General features: G+C 36.7%; 4 protein-coding genes and 1 pseudogene across 6 annotated transcripts in view; 2 read left to right on the top strand and 3 right to left on the bottom strand.

Annotated features, from left to right (window-relative positions):
* Positions 1–1,687, bottom strand: part of LOC105165676 (glutathionyl-hydroquinone reductase YqjG) — a gene marked incomplete in the record, with an annotated part of 1,968 nt that extends 281 nt beyond the window's left edge. The window contains 3 exon segments of the mRNA XM_011084759.2: positions 5–441; positions 531–780; positions 877–1,687. Coding sequence (XP_011083061.1) covers positions 250–441; positions 531–780; positions 877–1,634 — 1,200 coding nt within the window.
* Positions 2,702–4,237, top strand: LOC105165673 (annotated as a pseudogene).
* On the top strand, positions 6,087–11,687 carry LOC105165672 (protein PHOSPHATE STARVATION RESPONSE 1). 3 transcript variants are annotated; one of them, XM_020694773.1, is made up of 9 exons: positions 6,087–6,380; positions 6,694–6,934; positions 7,713–8,452; positions 8,556–8,763; positions 8,858–8,934; positions 9,030–9,069; positions 10,170–10,227; positions 10,418–10,487; positions 10,983–11,687. In XM_020694773.1, the coding sequence occupies exons 3-9, from the start codon at positions 7,799–7,801 to the stop codon at positions 11,316–11,318; spliced, it is 1,443 nt and encodes a 480-aa protein (XP_020550432.1). In that variant the 5' UTR covers positions 6,087–6,380; positions 6,694–6,934; positions 7,713–7,798; the 3' UTR covers positions 11,319–11,687. The 3 variants fall into 3 exon arrangements, with proteins under 3 accessions (XP_020550432.1, XP_011083057.1, XP_011083055.1); XM_011084755.2 differs by lacking the exon at positions 6,694–6,934 and having other exon boundaries at positions 7,793–8,452; XM_011084753.2 differs by lacking the exon at positions 6,694–6,934.
* Positions 13,135–17,512, bottom strand: LOC105165671 (MDIS1-interacting receptor like kinase 2-like). The gene is made up of 2 exons (XM_011084752.2): positions 13,720–17,512; positions 13,135–13,595 (listed from the first exon to the last, which is right to left on the bottom strand). The coding sequence occupies exons 1-2, from the start codon at positions 17,015–17,017 to the stop codon at positions 13,225–13,227; spliced, it is 3,669 nt and encodes a 1,222-aa protein (XP_011083054.1). The 5' UTR covers positions 17,018–17,512; the 3' UTR covers positions 13,135–13,224.
* Positions 21,350–22,518, bottom strand: part of LOC105165670 (protein ecdysoneless homolog) — a gene marked incomplete in the record, with an annotated part of 2,467 nt that continues 1,298 nt past the window's right edge. Inside the window, 1 exon segment of the mRNA XM_011084751.2 lies at positions 21,350–22,518. Within this exon segment, the coding sequence (XP_011083053.1) occupies positions 21,589–22,518 (930 nt within the window).

The following is a 22,518-nucleotide window of genomic DNA, read 5'->3' as shown; positions in this document are numbered from 1 at the left end:
CTAAAAGTTTCACCAATCAAAGCTATAAAACTACAAAAAAATCCTCATCAAGACTTTGAATTGGGGATCTCTTGTTAGCAACTGAAATTTCTTGGAGCTTATGTATATGTAGAGCTACGCTGCTATATCTCTTTCAGAAATAATGTACATAAATGTTTATTTCTATGTTCGTTATTTGATGATCCAGTACCAAAAGAATTCAGTCTATCATCCCATCTTAAGGAGTGTAACTACATAACCAAATGGCTTCTATGAAACAAGCGCATCTACATCTCTTTCAACCCATGGTAAGGATTCTCTGTTGTGAGGTTTGCATAGCATTTCATGTTCACAGCCCGAAGGAATGGTGGGTCGGATGCTGCTCGGGTTCAATGGGAAAAGCATCTTGTAGTATCCATCCATAATAGCTCCCAAGTTACAAGTAGCTGCAACTTTTGGAATCTGTTCAAGAACAAAATACAAATAACAACAATATCTCGGAAAATTACCACAATCAGAACCGAGTTCCAAATTTCTGAACCATACTGTACCTGGTAAATGTCCTTCATATACCCGTGAAGATTTTGATACTCAATCAGCTTCTTCTTAGTGCACTTAAATAGCACATTGTACACAACATCAAACCTTACCAAAGTTGTAAACAAACACACATCTGCAAGTGTCAATGCATCTCCACACAAGTACCTTGAACTCCCCAAATGCTCATCCACCATGTCTAGAGTGTTAAACAGCTCGTTTACCGCGCTATCATATGCTTCTTGGCTTTGTGCAAATCCACACCTATATAATAAATTCATATGACTCGTTAGAAAAACACAAAAGAGAATCATCGGGGGTTTGTAGGAATTGAGGTTGCACGACAGCTTGTACAGGTACCTATAAACACCATTGTTGATGTTGGGATAGATAATTTGGTTCCACTCATCCATCTTTTTCTTCAATGGAGGAGGAGAAAGGTCTAATCCCGGATTACTTGATATCACGTTTAAACCGGAATTGAATAATTCTATGATGTCGTAACTCTCATTGCAAACAACCTCTTTCTGATCGGCATCCCACAGCATTGGAACAGTGGACCTTCCGTTGTATCCTCCCCTGCGCAGATTATAGACCTGTTTCAAGGTTTTACAGCCATTGGCCTTATCCAAGCTAGGAACAAGGATATCCTTATTCCGGTCGGGGATAGAGCTATTCCTGAATTCCCAGGATCCGTCGGAGCCGGGGGCGGCGATTGAGACGGGGATGGATTCTTCGAGGCCTTTAAGGGCGCGTACGATCAGGGTGCGGTGGGCCCAGGGGCAGGGGAGGCCGACATAGAGGTGGAGGTTTCGGCGGGACAGAGATGGGTCGGCGGTGGTTCGGCGGAATTGGGAGGCGGGGCGGGTGTAGCCGCCTGTGGGGTCGGATTGGGCGAGCTGGGACATCATGAGGTGCCAGGCGGAGGACCAGGCTGAGCGGGCGGTGGAGATGAGGAGGTTGGGTGGGAGGGACTGGCCCCAGAGGAGCTTTGTGATGGCGGCGATGGGGTTTGGGTTGAGGGACATTTTGATTGTGGGTTGGTGGCGCAGGGGCTTGGCGGTGGCGGAGGGTGGCGAGAGGAGGAGGGGGGAGCCGAGGAATGAAGTTCCGGGCATAGCTTTGGTTTCCTTACCACTGCACAGCTGATTAACTGCCGACTTGTGCGGCGGCAGTCAAATATATGCTTGAAAATTCAAATATAACTTTTTTCTGTAAATTATATATATAAATTAATACAAAATAACCATAAAAAGTTTAATGTTAAAAAATGATTTTACATTACTCTTTCATAAATTTGATATAATTATATATACATTTTATATAATTTAAAAAAATTGATTTTACATTACTCTTTCATAAATTTGATATAATTATATATACATTTTATATAATTTAAAAAATTAAATTTAATATTTATTTTTTTCTAATAAATATACTCATTTACTAGTTTAAATTTATATATTCATTGATATTGATAAAAAAATAACTGAAAATTTATATGTACTTTTAATTAACTTGTTATTGACATATAATAGGTCAAACAAATCTTTTATAATTTAAACTATCTTCATACATCTTCATACGATAATGCAACTTGAAAATATATATTTTTACTCTTATAAGGGTATTTTTAGTTCGAAAAATTTTATTTGAGCTACAGTAAAAAATTAATAAGTCAATTAATAATAAATTAATTTTTATTCAATTTTTTTTTACAAATATCAGCAAATTGAATAAATTTTAATTAATAAAAAAACTTATATTTTAGATAAAACAAATAATAAGAATTCTAAATATAATTTTTAAACTATAAAATATTTATATATAATTATACTAAATTTTAGAAGGAGACAGTGTCATTATCTATACTAAAAATCAATAGAGTCCACTACTGATCACTTTAACTTCCCAACACAAGAAAAGTTGGGCCAAGCCCAAACATAAACTTGGGCTTAATAATTGCATCAGCTCCAATGAGATTTGATTTGGACTCTGACCTATTATTAAGCCCAATAGATTTAGTCATTGGACCTATTGTTCAGCCCAATAGCTCCATAAACATCGACAAAACCCTAGCCCAGATTCGGCACGCTCGTTTAAGTTTTAACCTTCCATATAAAACCCTAGCAGCCTCCTATTTGTTTCTTCCGCTTTCATTTCCAGACGAGGGAGAGAGGAGTAGAGAGAGGAGGCCAAAATGTCGAAGCGAGGTAGGTTTCCGATCATTCAACTCCAGTTCATCTATTGTGCTTCTGATGCCTTTAATTTTCTTCTATATCTCTTAACTCTGCGTTTATTGATGGTATTTGTGTGTGTATCTGCGTACATCAGGACGTGGAGGAACGGCGGGTAACAAGTTTAGGATGTCGCTGGGTCTTCCGGTGGCGGCGAAACTGCGCCGACAACACTGGGGCGAAGAACCTCTACATCATTTCGGTGAAGGGGATCAAGGGACGCCTTAACAGGCTTCCCTCCGCCTGCGTCGGCGATATGGTCATGGCCACGGTTAAGAAGGGGAAACCCGATCTCCGTAAGAAGGTCATGCCCGCGGTCATTGTCCGACAACGCAAGCCTTGGCGTAGAAAGGACGGCGTCTACATGTACTTCGAGGGTACGGTTACTATTGCGAGCTTACTTTTCTGCAATTTGTTGTCTTTCTCGGTTTGATTGGGCAAAACAATTGTGTTAATGTTCTGTCGAGGTTTTCGTTGCTAAGTTTTGCTTTGCTGCTTGTTACTTAAATTGCTTTTATTTGCTTTTGTTGAACTATGATATGTCGAAACTTTGAATGTTAACATCTGCTGCTTATACAAGCATCCCAATCAGTTCATGAATCAATTTTCAGTCTCTCTTGTATTGCATGTTTGTTGTGCTTCTCCATTCTACGGTCGTTGATAATAATTAAACTACGCCTGTGATTAGTTCCTATGTGAAAGTTGGACGGTATTTAATTGCGTATTTGTTGTCTTTATGATGAAGCATACACCTTCTCTATGGTCCCAGTTAACTTTTCTGATTGGTCCTAGTGAACTTAGTTTCTCCCTTATTGTTTTGTGCTTTGTTTCTTGAAAAGCTTCGTGTACACAAGGTATGAGAACAAATTGCTAAAGTTATAAGGTTAATGTTAAAGTATATGATTGCCTGTTAACTTTATAGCTGCTTCATGTCTTTCTTTACACGCATCCAATCATGTGATTCTTCCTGTCTCTGCGTGATTTGATGTCTTTTGTCTTCTGGGTCGGGTAGTGCTGATTATTCATCTGTTTAGTCATGAACATAGATGTTTGCTGATTCTTGGCTTTTTTGCATCTACAGATAATGCTGGGGTCATTGTGAATCCTAAGGGTGAAATGAAAGGTAATGCTCATTCCTGTAACTTGCACAGGCCTTTTTCATCCATGTTCAGATGCTTTATAGAAAACATGTTGAAATACCCGACTCATAATTCTTGCTCCTATGGTTTCATTGTGTAGGTTCTGCCATCACGGGTCCTATTGGAAAAGAGTGTGCTGATCTGTGGCCTAGGATTGCTAGTGCAGCCAATGCTATTGTTTAGATGTTGAAGTTTGGATTTGTTGAAATTTTGTGCTTGTTTCTCTATTTTGCTGATAAAGTGAAGTTGAATCTTAGTGAGATAAGAATGTTATTTGGGAGTTTTTGAAAAATTAACCAGTTACCTTATTTTTGAGGCATTAATCTCATTTGCTTTTCTTGTTAAGTGAAGTTGATTCTGTGTAGCATTCCAGATAATGTTTGATTATAATTTGGGTGGTGGACAATGCAATAGTAACAAGCGCTTTGTGGGATTGTCATATTGGGTTGTCGTGTAATCTAGGTTCTTGATGGGATCGCATGAAGTGACTTGTTGTCCAGGCACTTCCCTGCATCATAGACTGAAATAAGTATATTCCTTGTTTTGATCCCGATCCGCATGGATGGGTAGTGATAGGTCTGCTGGTGCAAAGTTTTAGCTTCAGTTTGGGTCAGTCCAGAGCTAATCATATTATACAGCAAATATGATTAATATCCAAGTAAGACAGACAATTAGTTCAATTTGATCAAAACTAGTTTAGATGAGAATTTTGTAGTGCAGTGTTGTAGAATCACCAATGCTTAACCCCATCTAATTTGAGAATCCCCTCTTTCAGTGCCATGGCGGCCTTGTAAGTGGTGGAATATAATGTTTTCCTTGTGAAGATATAGAGATAGCGAGAGGCTAATCCATTTGAGGGGAGTTGAAATTATGAAGAGAAATTCAGATTTGAGAATCTCTTTAGAAGATTTGATTCTTTGAACTGGATTCGGGGTGGCTTTTTGGTAAGAGCTGGTAATCCAACAGCCGCCCCCGTCTTCCTGGCTAATCAAAACTCCATGACCACATGAGTAACCTTGATTTGATTTCCTCTTGCTGTAATGTAATGGAATAGGAATTGTATTCTGTATTGGAAAATGACCCGACACAAACACACTCAACCAAAGTGGTAGATGGGTAATTGAAGCTGTAATAATCAACCCCATTACATGGTGGACTCGTGTCAGCACAACCCTCTCTCAGTAGGACCACTCTCTTATGCCAAATGTAGAAGAAGAAACCAGAGAAGGCAACAAAAAGGGGTGCATCACCAATTGCCCTTTAACCCACCTCAAACACCACCATATATATACATATATATATTTATTTATTATTCTTCTTTCTCTCTCTATAAAATAATGAGAGGGCAGAGCTTATGTACAAATTATTAATGCATAAACAATGAATTATAAGACGCAATTCCAAATGGGGGGTGGGGAGATGAAGAGAGGCACTGCCACTCCCTCCCACTGACCAGTCACAAGCCACTATCTGGTAGTGCGGGTCCCACACACATGACCCACACTCCCCCATCCCTCTACACTTGCATCTTTTTCACCTCATTGAACTCATCGCCGGCTTCCAAGGTTAAAAAACACATTTTCCAAACAAATAAAGAAATAAAAAGAGAAAATATTGAATTTTACTAAATAGATTATATTTTTTTCTAAGTAAAAGAAAATATCCGATCATTATTTAAGGGCAGGGCAAATTTATTGAAATATACTTGCAAAATTATTTATTAGCGGGTCCATTATTGTAGTAGAAGAAGAGAAAACCAATATATTGTTGTATTAGAAAAATTACGTTACATAGATTATAATGTTTACTAAAAGTCACTAATACACAATCAATGATATAAGCTTAATCTTTAAACATTTAATATCTTTTATTTAATTTAATTCTTAAAGACTATAATTAATTTTTAAAATTTAAAATTAGTTGCGTACACACAACTGGCATACTAGTTTATAAAACATTATCTGAGTCGAAAATGAGTTTCAGGTCTAAAAAATTATGAAACCAACAAAAAAGGATAAAAAATAAAATATATTAATTAACCCAAGCGACAGTAAAAAATACATTATCTGAGTCGAAAACAAGTTTTCAGGCCTAAAAAATAAGAAACTAGAAAAAAGGATAAAAAAAAATATAATATATTAATTAACCCAAGTGAAAGTAACAAATAAAGGGGGCAAACGAGACACGCTCCAAGAGGGCGCGTGACGAAGATCTGGAGCATAAAAATTTGGAAGAAGCCAAAACCCATATACAAGAGGCAGCAAAAGAAAAGGCGCACTCCTCCACCGTTCAATTCTATTGACCACTCGCCGGTGACGGAAACCCCCCCGGTCTACAGACCCAACTCTCCGTTCCGGCCGACACACTTGCAACCCCCTATACGTAGAGATAGCTCGGTGTTTATTGAGCTGTGGCCTAGTTTTTGTCGGCTCAATAGCTCGAGATGGAGCTGTTCCATTCTCGGCTACTGATTGTTCTGTGGTTTTAGGTAAGGATTTTATGAGTTCGTTTGTGGTTTTTTCTCCAACTGGTGGGATTTAGTTTAATTATATGCGCTTGAAGTTTATGCGTTTCTGAATTTGAATTTTATAAATCATGATTTATGACCCCACGTTAGTTTTTTATTGATTTTGAGATTCTTCTTCTTTTCTTTAGGGTTCTTTGAATTTCTGAATTCTGAAGTTGGGTGTGCATGTGTTGTTGATGGTTTGATCTTGTTCGTAGCTTGGACGTGGGATTTTTCTTTTCCTTCTTTTCTTATTGTGAGAACTTATCTGTTGATTGACAACTTGTTATTTTAGATTTTTGGTGTACGAGATTTGATTTCATCAGGTGTTTTGAGTTAGTACCAATTGATGTTTCGGATCTATAAAGGACAACATGTTTCACAGTTGAATGGGTGTGGTGCACTGTTGCTTGCTGGTTAAGTTCATTTGCCAACTGATGCCCTGCAAGATTGTCAATTAAAGAGTTCATAATTGGTACTAGTAATGCAACAGGATGTTACTTATAAGCCAGAGACAACATGACAATTTCTTCAAGGTATATCTTGCATGAGATCCAATGCCCTCTGTAACGAATCTCTGATGAAAAAATACCATCTATCCACAAATCCATCATTTATCAGGTTTTTACACCTAATTGCTGTTGTGGTGAAGTTAATCTGACTTATCTTTGGTGCATGAGCCAGTTCTACTATTTGCCATCTTTTAGGAGGAAGATGGCTGGTTTTGTTTTCAGTTATCAGAAAATAGACTGTTCTTTAGGCTCACCTGACACAATTTGATTTAGTTTTTTCAAGTTGAGTTCAAGCTGTTTAGTTGTCATAAACCCCTTTTGAATAGCTAAGCTTAGAAGATGGAAATGCACAGTAGGGCATTAGTAGAATAGAACCAGACCAGAAATCCATTTCGAAGTGTGAACCTTGTACTACGTTATACTTGCTTCAAGACCGCATTGCTCAGCTGGAAATAGAATGAGCAAGCTTTCCGTCTCCACACTTAGTTAAAATGTATTTCAGGAGCAATCAGGTGGAGAGATGAAAGCATTCCAGCTCTGACTTTCTGGCTTCATGCTGCATTGCATTTTGGAATTGGAATAGTGGGTTTTATGTTGTCATATTGGATTGTCCTATCAATGTGAAAACTTGTACCTAACTTGACTAGTCACAAATTATTTCTGTGCCTGGATGATCTGCATAGAGCTAAGCTGCTACTTCTGCAACTTTAGAGAAAAGTTAATATTGATTGTGAATTTTCTGTTTAATATGCAGCGAATTTACCTCTTCTAGTTATGAATTTGTCAGTATACTGTTATGCAGGAACACAGGCTGCAAAGTTGACTGAAGAAGCTGAGTTGGTTCTTCATAATTTATACTTGCTTTTTTTTTTTGCACACCAGCCAAGAATGGAAACAAAACCAGCTTTATCGATTCAAAGACCAGGTGGAAGACAACTTAATAACTGTGGGGCATCTGGAGCTTTATCTTCTTCTTTGCCTGTTCATCTGCATCCTAGAGATGAAAGATATCCGGATTTTTCCGACACCCAGCAGGGTTTCCTGGAGAGGGGAGTCATGCAACATCCTGTACCTAATGTTGCACCATTGTCTTCCAACAGTGGGGTTGTTGGACATATATTTTCTTCATCTTCAGGAATTTCTAATGATCTTCATTTTTCATCCAGCCAACAACAAGAAAAGCATCCAAGACAACCCCCTTTCATTTCTCAATCAGCAAATAGTGGGTCTTCTGTTCTAGTACCACATTCTGTTGATTCTGGGGTTCTCCAGTCGACAGCATCCAGTCATTATAACAAAGATCATAACGAATCGTGGTGTACGGATGCACTACCTGATTTTCTTGATTTTCCAGTGAGTGGCGCAGTACAGAATAGTCAACTTGATGGTAGCAACATTGGTGCCGTTGCCATTCCTTCTGAGGATCCCAATAGACCGAACGATTGGCAGGATTGGGCCGATCAGCTTATTACTGATAATGATGCTTTGACTGATTGGAATGAGCTTCTTGCTGATACAAGTGTTGCAGCTCCAGATGTCAAGGTTGAGTTATTCCTTTATGCATGAGTTTTAAAGCATTCTATTTTTCTCCATTCAATAGAGACCATGAACTGTTTGTAACTTCTGTCTTTTTCCTGCGTCTTAGTTGTTGCATCAAATGTCCAGACAGTCAACAAGTATCTCAGTGCAACCCCATGTATCCCAACAGCTTCCAGCTACACCTGGAGAAACTTGCAATGCTGCTGTTCAGTCACCCTCCACCAGTTCTGCTCCAGCAAAGCAACGCATGCGTTGGACACCTGAACTTCATGAGGCCTTTGTGGAGGCTGTCAACAAACTTGGTGGAAGTGAAAGTAGGTTTCTCTCTTGCTTAACTGCTTTGAAAAAAGATCTAGATAAAAATCACGAGCCCACCATTTGCTCCAATTACTCCAATTTTTATGGCAGGAGCTACTCCCAAAGGTGTGCTGAAGCTAATGAAAGTTGAAGGTTTGACAATCTATCATGTTAAAAGCCACCTACAGGTGTGTATTACCTATGATTGTGTTATTGATCTATATCTATCTTGACCTGCATTTATTATCTTTTATTAAATATGAAATTTGTTTCTTAACTACAGAAGTACCGTACGGCTAGATACAAACCTGAGACCATGGAAGGTGCGCGACAATATCCTGTCTTTTGCTCCAATTCTTTTGCTGTCTTGTCTTCAGATTAGTCTTACTTCATCATTCTCCCATCAATACTATAAGATTAAAATAGATAAAGGTGCAGCTAGTGCCAGTAATTATCATATCAGGAGAGTGAAATTGCTTTTTCCCCGTTTCCTTTGTTCTGAGTGCACTCTTTTTCCACATATCTCAATGCAACCCATATATCCCAACAGCCTCCAGCTACACCTGAAGAAACAGTGCTGCCATAGGAAGAAAACCTATCATGGGGGTACTGTTTTCTTTCAACCCCATATAGGCAAATAGCTTTGTGTCGTCTTCCTTCTGTTTTTTCTTTTGGTTGCGGGCATATAGTTAGTTTGTTTTGATTGAGATACTGCTTTCTTTCAACCCCATAAAGGCCAACAGCTTCTTCTCGTCTTCCTTCTGTTTTCTCTTTTGGTTGCGGGCATGTAGTTAGTTTCCTTTGATTCTCCTGATTCGTCCTTAGAAGAGTACACAAGTCCTTTTGATGTTTTCTTGAATTCAACATTCTAGATAATTATACACGAGCATGTCATTTAACTGACTCTATTTTTTTAGCATGACTTGTAATGAAAGAATAATTGATTTCACCTCGCTAAGATGATTTCTAATCAATTTTTGGTTCTGACATAATCAGTTTTAAACCTATACTTCTCATTGATTTGGTTCAGTCACTTTTGTGACTCTGAAACGTGCAGTTTTCGTGATGATGATGCATTGTCTTTGACAAGCCTATTTCAAAGTGCACTTTTGCTTTGATTTCCTCAATTGTGCCCCTCTGGTAGTTTTTGTTACTAGGTTCCTCATGTGGTTCCCACTTTCTATCAAATAGAAAAAGATTTTCTGAAACTTGCCCATGAATCTTCCACCCTCCCGTTCCAGCATTATTGTTTTCTGGCCTCTTATTTGTTTCTCTTTTTTCCCCCCGGCTACATTGTGTTTGAATTCTCATAACTCAAAGTGATTGAAAAAGACTATGGGTTTACCTGATATGCTCTGAAATCACATAAACAGTATTAATCTTTTGTTGTGACCTGAAAAGGAAGCCATCTTTTCTATTGCAGGATCTTCTGAGAGAAAATCGGCCTCCATTGAAGAACTTTCATCACTTGACTTAAAAACGTAAGTTTGGTTTCTCTTCTTTGGATCTTGATTATTGAAAGTGCTAACTGGGTCAGACACACTGCGTATGAAAATTTGAGGAATGGCATCTTGGAAAAAATGCAGTGGTTCATATGTTGATATCTAAAGTAAGCTGCTCTATACCATATATTTTCCAGCTGATTGTTGTGCATATCTGGTTTTGGAACAGAGGTATTGAGATCACCGAAGCTTTGAGGTTGCAGATGGAAGTCCAGAAGAGGCTTCACGAACAACTTGAGGTAAGACCTTGTCCTTTCTGAAATTTGTTATTCGACTGTTGGGTGATCTTGAGTTGGTCTAGTGAGTAGGTCACATGTTATGGGAAGAACAATATGTAGATAAATGGTTAAGTTGATATGCGGATGGAGTATCTACCTTTCTGATGCATGCCAAAACCTGCAAATTCCTAACTTATTGCATTGAAGTTGATCTTGCTAGTGCTATTGAAACCTATAGAAATATAAGCTCTAGTGCGCCTGTTCTGCTATCCACAGCATGGATAATAATAAATTATCATAAAGAGCTGTAATGCTCTTCTCTTGCTTGATAGCTTCCTGATTATCAGTGATGCAGCCTTAAGAAATGTAGCTTAGTGAAGCCAAGATACTGATTTTCAGGTTTATGTGTTTATAGGTGAAGTAGACATGATTTCTCTATGGCTCTAGCTGTTTGTGGTAACAGGAGATGATGCACTATTCTTGTCTTCCTACCTTTATACCTGGTTATAATTGCAGATTCAAAGAAATCTACAGCTCCGAATAGAAGAACAAGGGCGGTATCTTCAGATGATGTTTGAGAAGCAGTGCAAGTCGGGTGTGGACTTACTCAAGGGGGCTTCATCCTCTGCTGAAGAAACAGACGCCATTCAAAATTCGCGGGCCAGAGACAATTCAGGAGTAGAAGCTGATAACAGCAGTCAAGGAGGTGATCCGGCTAATACAGCCACAGGTTCACGAGAAAATTCTCAGATGATGGAACAGCAACAAAACATACCTGGTTCTGAAATTCCTGGAAACCCCAATGGAAAAGTAGAGTCGCCACCACCAAAACGTGCAAAACTGCACGAATAGGCCCCATTGTTTCTAAGTACTAGCAAGACCAAACTGATACATGGATGACCGAGCCTTGCATAGGACTAGAGTAAGCTTGACAAGGGTGGTGGGTTCTGGTTCTTCTGTTAGACGAAACTCTTGTGGGCATCTGCTTGTGTGTTCCTCAAATCTTAGTTCTTTTTTACTGTCTCAGATTCGTATTCCTTCTTCATTTGCGGCGTCTGAGCTAGGCTCAGTGAGGAATTTTGGTTGGGAAATGAAGCCAGTTCTTCCCCCAGAATATGTTTCTGATTCAATACTCAAAGCCTCATTTTGTACCAACGATTATGAGGACCCATGATTTAGTAATATGGGGTCTGTGAATATAATAAGGTTACCTTTACTAAACCTTTGCTCTGTTTTCTGGGTATGTTTACGAGATGTGCGTTATGCCCAAAGATGAGAGAATTCGCATTGTCCAATTCAATCATATACAACCGATTATGCATACAAATTAAAGAGACTCATTTCGAAATCACACTGCAAATTGAATTTTACCTATTATTCAATAAAATGACTATATACTAACTATTCTATACTCTTTATTTCAAAAATTAAAATATATATATCGTAAAACCGTTTAATTAATTAAGGTTTGATTTGATTCATGTAATAGGATTAAACATGATAGGATTGAGTGGGATAGAAAATGAAATGATAATTAATTCCATTAGCATTGTTTGCTATTTGGTTCAATGTATGGTATGTATAATTTGCTATGAGATAATATAATATGGTATTCCATTAGAGGGATTACTTAAATGTAAAAAAATTATTGAGATTATCTTTTTTTTTCAATTTTTTTTTATTTTAATATTGTAGTTTGTGAATAATTACAAAGATTAAAAAAAACTCTCAATATTTATTAAAATACAACTTTTAAAATAATAATTCTTGTGGAATATTTATTTAGTTTTTCGACATTCATATGAAACAAAAGTTTAAAATAGATATTTCATATAAAAACAAAAAGAGAGAGACATTCATATGAAACAAAAGTTTAAAATAGATATTTCAAAGAAAAACAAAATGAGAGCGAAGGTTTAAAGTTTTTTAGAAAAATTATAAAATATGACAAAATTCTACTTTTAAAAATTTAATAACTAATCAAGATTCAAATATTTTTTTAAAAAAAATACCAAAAAATAAAATAATATTTTTTATTATATTTTATATTAAATTATTATAATTTGAAGTACCGAAAGAATAAAATATTTCTATCACAGAAATTTTGAATTAATTAAGGATATAACACAGACAGAACTCCTCTTCTATGCGCTGATGGAAGCTCAACCCCCCCCTCCCCACCACCCCCCAACACACACACACACTCTGAACTTCTCTGTGAAGTCTTGATTAAAACCCTTTTCCTCTAATCTCTTCCTACATCGAATTTTCATTAATGTCTAGCTGCCATGTCTGGCTTGTTTACGCCATGAACTCCTTGTCTGCATGTCGATGAGGTATATAACTTATCTTTAATTCCTCCTATTTATGATCGCGTAAATAGTTAATTATCTGGTATCTCTATGTTTCTATCGTGTTCGTGTTGATGTGTTTGTGCTATAAGTATGATTGAGTTCAAACACTTGAACAATATGAAATCGGAATTGATCGTGTAGGATATGTGGAGACAAGATTGGTTTTGGAGAAGAATGGAAGGAGATGTTTCCTAGTATTTTAAGAGGGTTGGTTTCTGGTTTGCTGGCCTTTCTACAACAATGAGAATTTAGAGGCGTTTGTAATAGGTGTTCGAAGAGTTTTGCCGTAAATATAAGTATATGAACACTCATTGTTACCTAATGATTACATAATCTCCACTTAATTATTGTGTGCTGTACAATGCAAGTGTAGATTATTACAAACTCACGCAAATCACCGAATCCTACTTTGAGAAATTTGTTAGTTTGCTTATTTTTATTGTTCCCAGTGGCTCTGGCAGGTAAGGCTGAGTATAAGCTGATAACTCTTGTGCAACAAACCGCATGTTAGGCCGTGATTCTGGTGTAGCCCGTGTGCATGATAATGCCATGGTGACTACGAACACCACTTCCTCTGCTATTTGGCCGGTGGGAGGCGGAAGCCGTTGATCGAGCAGATCCTTCACGAGCACATCCGAATCACTTTGCAGTGCTGCTTTTGCTGATAGTGAAGATATGAGCTCCCCTGGGTGCTTTCCCATCATAACTTCCAAGGCCACCACTCCAAAGCTGTAAACATCAGATTTCACTGTCACCTTCATGGTGAGTGCTAGCTCTGCATTTTTAGAGGAAGAAACTTGTCATTTATATGGAAAGAGAAGCTAGGAAATGCTAACAGAGGCATCACATGCATAGAATGCTTGCTTTATCTAAGTAGAAAATGTAGATTACTTCATTACCTGGTGCCATGTAACCATAAGAGCCTGCAACTGTTGTCCAAATTGATGCATCAGAAGTCAGTAGTTTTGCTGTGCCAAAATCCGAGAGACGTGGCTCGAACTCGGACTCCAGTAGAATATTGTTTATTGATACATCACGGTGCACAATAGCTGGGGAGCAGTCATGATGGAGATAAGCAAGTGCATGAGCCAATCCTCGGACAATATTCACCCTTCTTGCCCAGTTCAGCTCAAAGGCCTCCTCATCATCATACAAGACTTTTCCCAAGCTACCCCTCTCAACATACTCATAGACCAAGTACATCAACCCTTTCCTGGAGCAGTATCCAAAGAGCTTGATTATGTTTCTATGCCGCACTTCCGTCAGAGTCCGAATTTCGTTCTCAAAACTATGACGATTTGCCAGTGGTATATCACTTGAATCTGATATGTTGAGCCTTTTGACTGCTACAATATGTCCTGTTGGCAAATCAGCCCTGTAAACACTTCCAAATCCTCCTCGTCCAATGCAGTATTTCTCACTAAAATCTTCAGTTGCTTGGACAATATCCCGGAACATAACTTTCCCTTCTCTTTCCCAAATGAGTGATTCAGAATCCTGAATTTTGGTTGTACTCTTGGCTTCTTCATCATATTTCTTGGTTCTCCTCTGATGAATGAGAAATCCAGCAATAATGGTTGCCAGAACTATGAGGCTGACAACAGGAAGAATGATGCTAATAACAATCTTTGTCCCCTTATTTTTTGACTTGGGAGTTGAAGAGGTTGCTTCACAAGGAGATAATCCTGCTGCAGCTCCACATAAACCAGAGTTTTCACTGAATGATTCTGCTGGTGCATTGCTGAATATATTACCAGATGGGATTGGACCAGACAACCTGTTGTAGGAGAAATCAAAATTTCTCAGACTAATCATTCCAGATAATTCTGCAGGAATTCTGCCTGAAAGATTGTTGTGCGACAGGTTCAGAATTTCCAAAGAGGTAAGCTTCCCTAGTGATGGTGGAATCCTCCCCGAAAATGAATTGTTACTAAGGTCGAACAAGTACTGCAACCTCATCAAGTTTCCAAGTTCAGTAGGGATGTTCCCTGATAAGAAGTTATTCCTCAAGTTCAAGCTTTGCAAGCTTTCACAATTCTCAAGGGCTGCTGGAATATTTCCTGTGAATTTATTTCCTGACAAATCAAGATATTGGAGCCTTGTCAATTGGCCAATGGTTTGGGAAATTTCTCCAGTCAACTGATTGTTGCTTAGATTGAGATTCAACAGTTGGTCCAGATTTCCCAGTTCAATGGGAACTTCACCTGTTAATTCATTTGAATCCAAGGCAAGAACACGCAGCTCTGTCAGATTCCCTAGCTCAGCAGGGATCATTCCAGATATTCTATTGTGATCGATCTGAAGATTGGTGAGTTGTTCATATTGTCCCCACTTCGGTGTAAGTTGGCCCGTAAACTGATTTCTACTGAGAGAGAGGAATTCAAGTTTTGGATGAATCCCAAATGCCTCGGAAATATTTCCAGAAAATTGGTTGTCTTCCAGCCGCACTCTGTTTAAGCTCGAGCAGTTCTTCAAGCAATCTGGCAAAGGCCCTGAAAACCTGTTGTTGTTCACTGTAAACTGATCTAAGCTAAAGCCACTGCATAATCCAGGGGGCAGTTCCCCGGAGAAGCTGTTATTGGAAAAGCTGACAATGGCTAACTGGGGGCTATTTCTTCCCAACTCCTGAGGGATGATGCCTGAAAGATTATTAGTAAACACAGACAGGGTTGCCAGACTACTGAGGTTAGAGATGGACTCTGGCAGCACCCCACTTAATTGGTTAGTGTTGATATCAAGAACCTGTAGTGACGTCAAATCTCCGATCATGGCTGGAATTGTTCCAGTAAGATTGTTAGAGAAGAGGTTAAGGATTGAAAGATTTCTTAGGTTCATGATTGTCAGAGGTATTGCACCTGAAAATCGGTTGGTTGAAAAGTCTAGGTTCAATAAGTTTTCTAGGTTTCCTATCTCTGGTGGGATGGAACCGGAAAACGTATTATTATACAGAAACAGATACCTGAGGTCGGTCAGCAGGCCTATTTCAGGTGGAACTTCTCCAGTGAAACGATTGTTTTGCAGCTGCAACGATGTTAACTTGGTCCAATTGCTGATAAAAAATGGTGAGATATCACCAGAAAGACTATTATCTGACAGTCCCAACTCCGACAAGTTGATCAAATTTGACAAGGATAAAGGCAAAGGTCCAGTTAGTGAATTCTGGGCTAAAGCTAAGTAGGTCAGGTTAATGCACAGGCCAAGCTCAGGGGGAATTGTGGAATTCAGGTCATTCATCCGGAGATCCAGCCACTGAAGATTCTTGAGTTGACCTAAGGAAGCTGGAATATCTCCTTGGAATGAATTGTTAAACAGTTCAAGAATTTCCAGGTTAGATATCAGGCCGATAGAATCAGGAATGTAGCCAGAGAATAAGTTGTTTGGTAACCGAAGATCTTTCAACCTTGATAGCTTGGTAAGATTCACAGACAAAGGCCCTTCAAATGAATTCGCAGAGAGGTTTAGATATTCAAGCTTGAGAAGATTGTTGAAAACAGATTCAGGAATCTGACCTGTCAGGTGGTTTTGTGACAAATCAAGATAAGTAAGGTTCGGACAACTGGTTATAAAACCTGGAAATCCCAAAGTGAGTTCATTGTAATAAAAGCTGAGGCGTCTCAACAGAGGGAAGCCCGGAAATCTAGACCAATCAGGAGTTGTCAGGAGATTGGAACCGAAATCCAAGTACTGTACCTTTTGAAGATTGCTAATTTGATAAGGAACTTCACCAATGAGATTGTTGTTGTAGAAACTAATGTACTGAATCTCTGTCAGGTTACCAATCTCTGGTGGGATGAGATCGTCCAGCAAATTGTTGCTCAGGTCCAAGAAAGTGAGCCTGGAGAACCTGCCAATACCAGCTGGAATTGACCCGTTGAAATTATTTCCATTGAGATTGAAGCTTGTAAGATTTGGCAATGAGGTGAAATCAAGCTGGTTTAAACTGCCAGCCAGATTTGCACCTGATAAGTTAACTTCAGAAACAGAGGTTCCATTATTGCATTGGATGCCGGTCCATCTGCAAAGGTTTCTGAGGTTGCTGAGGGACCATGAATTGAGAGAAGGAGATGGTGATAAGGTGGTCTTCCACCTGACAAGTGCCTCTGCTTCTGCTCTTGCCGAGGATGCTGCTTTTAAAGGGAACAAAGGTAGCAGAAAAATATGAAGAAAGAAGAGGAAAGCTCTCTGGGACTCACTCATGCCTGCTTTTCCGATCAAGGTAATTCTTCATTTGCCTATTTATCATGCTTCATATAGTAGAAAAATGATGAATTCCCAGAAATTTTACAGAACCCAAACTTAGTCAAAAGATGATGGTAGCTTTGATTTATATATATATACACACACACACACACATATAACACCTACTCTTGCTTTGGATTCTGGTATGTTTGTTTCTAGTTCAACATGTTCATAAGACTAAGAAGGTGTGCATATTTCTCTCCTGTTCTCGTTGAGAATAAAAAAGAAAGAAACGGAAAACAGATGGGCCCCTCTTTTTCATAGTGCTAGTTGAAAGGAAATCCTGAGGAAGAATGATCCATACACCTCAAACTACTAATGTTCATCATGGGAACTAACCGAACTCCTGCTTTAAATTGGAATCTTTCGGAACTTGAGACCATACCCTGTGTCCATATCTTCTGAACAAAGCTTTCAAGTCTGAGGGCTAAGCATTTATGTCACCAAAATTGTTGTTAATAGTATGTGAGAGTTGACATTTTAGCTCCCATCACCCCTATTCAATTCAATTCCTCTGAACTACCATTAGAAAAAAAAAAACATATTGTTCTGTTGTTAGAGCCAGAAAAGGTGGACTCACTATAATATAATGATAATGATTAAAAAAAACACAACTTCAAACTATCATCACGCATACCAAAAACACAACGAATTTTTGTGGGTCATGTCATTCTCACCATACCCCACCACTCTCAACCCCAACCCCACCCATCTGTGGTATATTCATAATTAGAGATGATTTTGGTCCTTGACTATCTCTTTTATGATTCGTCTATGATTATTATACTAGAATTTGTGTTTTATGATATGTGAACTATTAGGATTGATTAATGTGGTGCTCGCAAATAGTTAGAATAAATACTTGTCAGCTTGTTAAAAATAAGTTAAAAAATATATTTTTGTTTTATACTTTCTGCTGTTCAACTGTTTAGATTAAATTGATTTAAACTCAAAATTGTAAGTAACTCACTTTTGTAGTGTATTGGTATAATTGTAAGTATTAAATCGTTTTTCTAAACACTCAAACCTCAAATTTTTTTGTACTTTCAACTTTTACTACTGTTTAACTTGTAACTGTTTTTTTACAACTTATTTCCATCATAAAAGTAGAAGTTATTGTAAACGCTCCCTACAAGCTAAACCAACTAAGAAAATCAAACTGCCACATAAGTTTGCTGCGTTTAAATTTCAAAATATTAAGCATTATGAACTTATTATTATCAACTCATAATACACTTATATAAATTATGTTGAGTTCTATGTTTCCAATAGCATTTGAATCCCTAGTTTTTCAGTTAGGGATTTATTTAGGATTTGGTCAAGTCAAATAAAGTATATGATGTGATTGCATTTTAATAAAGTAATATACTTTTTGCAGCATATAAATTAAATGGTGGCGATTCAAAAGGTTGACTTTACTGTGCCGGCTGCAGGTTAATTAACCTTAATTTATCCCACAAAGTCACCCATTTTCCTAACATTTACTTGTGCTAATTCCACTACCTTTTTACCCATTTTAGTTTCATCATATCGCCCCATCTAACTTCATCCATATTTCCCTTCTCTAAATCATACCAACTTTGACGCTAACTTTGAATTTCAGCCATCCCTTCCACACTTTAATTTCAGCAATAGTTTATTTCACCTTTGTAGCTGGAATTTGATATCCCTTAACCATCTTTTTGATTAATGAAATTTTGATTACCGAGTCACCAGTTCAATCTACGATTTTCAAAAAAATTGAACGACTTTGAGATCAGTCCGATTTTATGAATTGGATTGAATCGTTTTATGAATCAAGTAACTGTCCTACTGGAGGCCAATTGACCGACTCAAATTGGATTTTAAAATATTATCGTACTGAAGGAGATATCGTTCTATTATCAACATAAAAATTATTAATTGAATAGATATGTTGTTAACGAATAAATATAATAAATGAAATTATAAAATATAACACATTTAACATGAGCCAAAGAAATACCATATTCAATAATGCATAATATTTTGTCTATAAAATTATAGAACCGCCTAAACTTGAGGAGTACTATCAGTAAACTTGGAACACCTTAACACTGCCCACGGCGTTTTTGGTTTTGATGATTTCTCCCAAGTGGGCCTTTTTTCTCTAGAGATAGAGACAAATCAATCGCAATGATGGCATTTGAAACAAAGACAGATTTTGATTTACAGTTGTTGGGTGTAAAAGCCGAAACCATCCAACCACATATCCAAAAGCTACAAATCCATTTGAGTCGAAACGCATTTAATAAATGCCATCAAATTCGAGTAATTTAATATTTTTAAATATATTTTAAAATTAATTATATTTATATTTTTTAAAAAATATGAAATTATATTTTTTTTCTAAAAAAATTATAAAATTATACTTATTCTCTCTACTATACACAACTTACACCCCACTGATTTTTTGTTAGAGTTTGAACGAAAAATACTGATGTTAGCAAATTAATTATGTAATGTGTTAATTTTATCCCTTATTTAATATTTTTGTGTAATAATTTTATACTTATAAAGAAAAAAATAGGATGATGTGAATCTCACTCCATGTATAGATGTTAGATTTATTACTTTATAAACACAAAAATTGAAATTTTTATGTGATTTCGTTTGCTAATGTCAGCATTTTTCATCCAAACTTTGACAGAAGAAGGTCAGCTGTACACGGAGAATCTTTGAAGGGGATGTAAGTATAATTTTCAATTTTTTTTAAGAGAAAGTATAATTTTACATTTGAGTAATTACTATATCTGGTCCCTTAAGTTTTCGTTCAGAATCACTTTAGTCTCTGAAATTCATTTCTTGGATTTAGCATCCTTAAACTTTACTTTTATCTTAATTTGGTCCCTCTTATCATTTTTTGGCGAAAATGTAGTCGGATTTTGAATCTTTGGAGGGTAAAATATCAATAAATTTGATTTATCATTTTAGTCTCTTAAGTTCATAAAATTATCAAATTAATCCTTTTTCACACAAAAAAAAATAACTTTTTTTTATATTTTTTATGCTAATATGTTGTAATTATCTTATGTGAATAATGTAAACCTTGAAATCTTGTGAACATTATAATAATATATTGCTTAACTTAAAATAAACAATACTTGTTTTAGTAGTTAAATAAAATCTTAATTATGAATAAATTTTATAAAATTTATCTAATATGAAAATATAATAAGAAAGAAACTAAGTGAATAATTCTTTATTTCTTTAGATTTACAAACAAAAAATTGATAGATTATGCTTTTTAACTAAATTCTTTGGTGGATTTTACACGTATAAAATTTATTCTAAGAGGTTTTCTATAAAGTGGGACTATATATTTAGAAAACCTCTTAAAATGAATTTTATATATATTGGAAATTTATCAAATAATCTAACTAAAAAAAGTACATTCCACCAATTTTTTTACAAGATCGTAGCTGTTAATATTTAACAATATTGTTAAGATTCAATTTTGTTAGACATATCTCTAACTCCCAAGATTAAAGAACCAACTTAGATTTTTTAAAGATGTTTTTAGATTAGATAAATTTAATAAATTCATTATAATTTTGATATTTTTTGTCCACTTTTGAAAATGAAAAAGAGAGAGAGAGACTCCTTTATTTTAAGTTAAACAATATATTAATATTATGTTTACAGGAGTTTAATGTTTTCATTTTTCATACAATATAATAATATCATACCATATAAAAGTATATAAAAAAAATGGTTTCATTTTTTAAAAAGGATTAATTTGATAAAATCAAACTTAAATTGATCATTTTACCTTCCAAAAGTCAAACTCCGGCTATATTTTCGCCAAAAATGATTGGAGGGATCAAATTGAGACAAAAATTAAAATCTAGGGATGCTAAAGTGAATAATGAACTTGAGAGACTAAAATAATTTTAAACGAAAACTTAAGGGATCGAATATAATGTTTATCCTTTACATTTTTAAAGAAGTTTATCAGTATATATTTTATTATGACTTTTGTAATTGAATCGAGACCAAACTGAGTTGGAAAATTCATCAAACAAAAAATTAAGTTTAAATTTGATTTGTTAAGTTATCATATTGAATTCAAACATTTTTTTACCAATCAATTGAAGTCCAATGTCAACCAGTTTGATCAAATTTTCAAGTCTATCAAAGGGTGCTCACGTAAATAAATAAATAAAATATTGTTCATCGCAGGGTTGAAACATAGAACATATCGTTTTGACAACATAAATTGGAAAGAACTTCTAATACCTACCCCAAAAATGATGGGGGGCAAAAGAACAATTGACTAAATTGCAGTGATATAAAGAGTACAACAGACAAATCAAATGATAATTATATAAGGAAAAAATCAAACAAATCAAATCAAATATGTATACACAAGTCCAAGTAAAGAATCCACACAGTAAGAAACTTCAAAAATATAGAAACAACCGAAAACCATCTCACCAGCTGTACTAGGATGCAATGCTCTATACATTTGTCTGAACTTTGACGGCTTGTAGGGTGCTGATTTACTATTGTCAATGTAGAACATATCCCATTCTCATTTCTCTGTACTTGTAAGAAGAGGCTGAACCGGATATTGTTGAAGAAGCCAAGTGATCCCAGTAGGTCCCAACAGTGCCTATAATGGGCATCTCGTCTGGGCTTCGACTGGGAGACTGTTTTGGCGAGGGAGTCGCTGAAATTTGCCTCAGCTCCTCCATCGTCAATGCACCTAAAATTGGTCTATCTTCAAAGTTGCTAAGGGGACTAGAGCCGTCCGACATGGTCATCCCAGATGTTACGGTTTCAAGGCCGCTGAAACTAGTCTTCTTGGAGACCATGGTTTTGGGAGGAGAAGCCAACCAGTTTGAAAGGCTTGCATCAACTGCTATTTCTTGATTGCCCGTCTTCACTTGATTAGATTTTGGATTAAACATTGATTTGGAGCTAAAAGATATATGAGGCGCTTCAAAGTTGGTACCTGAGTTCTCCTTCTGTTGGGTCAATTGATGCGCCCTTTTTGATTTTTTCGCTGCTTTCCACTGAGTAATATTCTCTATGGGGTTGAACACCGAATTAATATAACCATTTCTGTCTCTTGCATTTCCTTTTGATCCAAACGGCTCGACTTCCTCATCAGGTGGTCGAATCTTCACCATACGACTCTCTACTTCTTCATTTGTTACTTGTGCTGCAAGACTTTCTGTCCTCGACTCCATCGATGCAATTATAACCGATTTAGAACACACTTCCTGGTAAGAAATCTTACCATCAGTGTGTTCATCAAAGTCACCATAATCATCTTCATCATCTGAGTCAGCAAAATCATCCATGTCACTGTCCCCATACTCTTCAGCTTCATCATCGCTGTCTCTTGCATTATGGTATCTATGGTTTGGAGGATATGATCCGACACTGGATATGACTGAACTATCATCTTCCGATAGAGAATTTGATTGACTTGT

This window comes from Sesamum indicum, linkage group LG6 (assembly GCF_000512975.1).
Source record: "Sesamum indicum cultivar Zhongzhi No. 13 linkage group LG6, S_indicum_v1.0, whole genome shotgun sequence".
Taxonomy (NCBI): domain Eukaryota; kingdom Viridiplantae; phylum Streptophyta; class Magnoliopsida; order Lamiales; family Pedaliaceae; genus Sesamum; species Sesamum indicum.
Note: the sequence above shows the minus strand (reverse complement) of the source record. Positions and strands in the feature narration are given on the sequence as shown.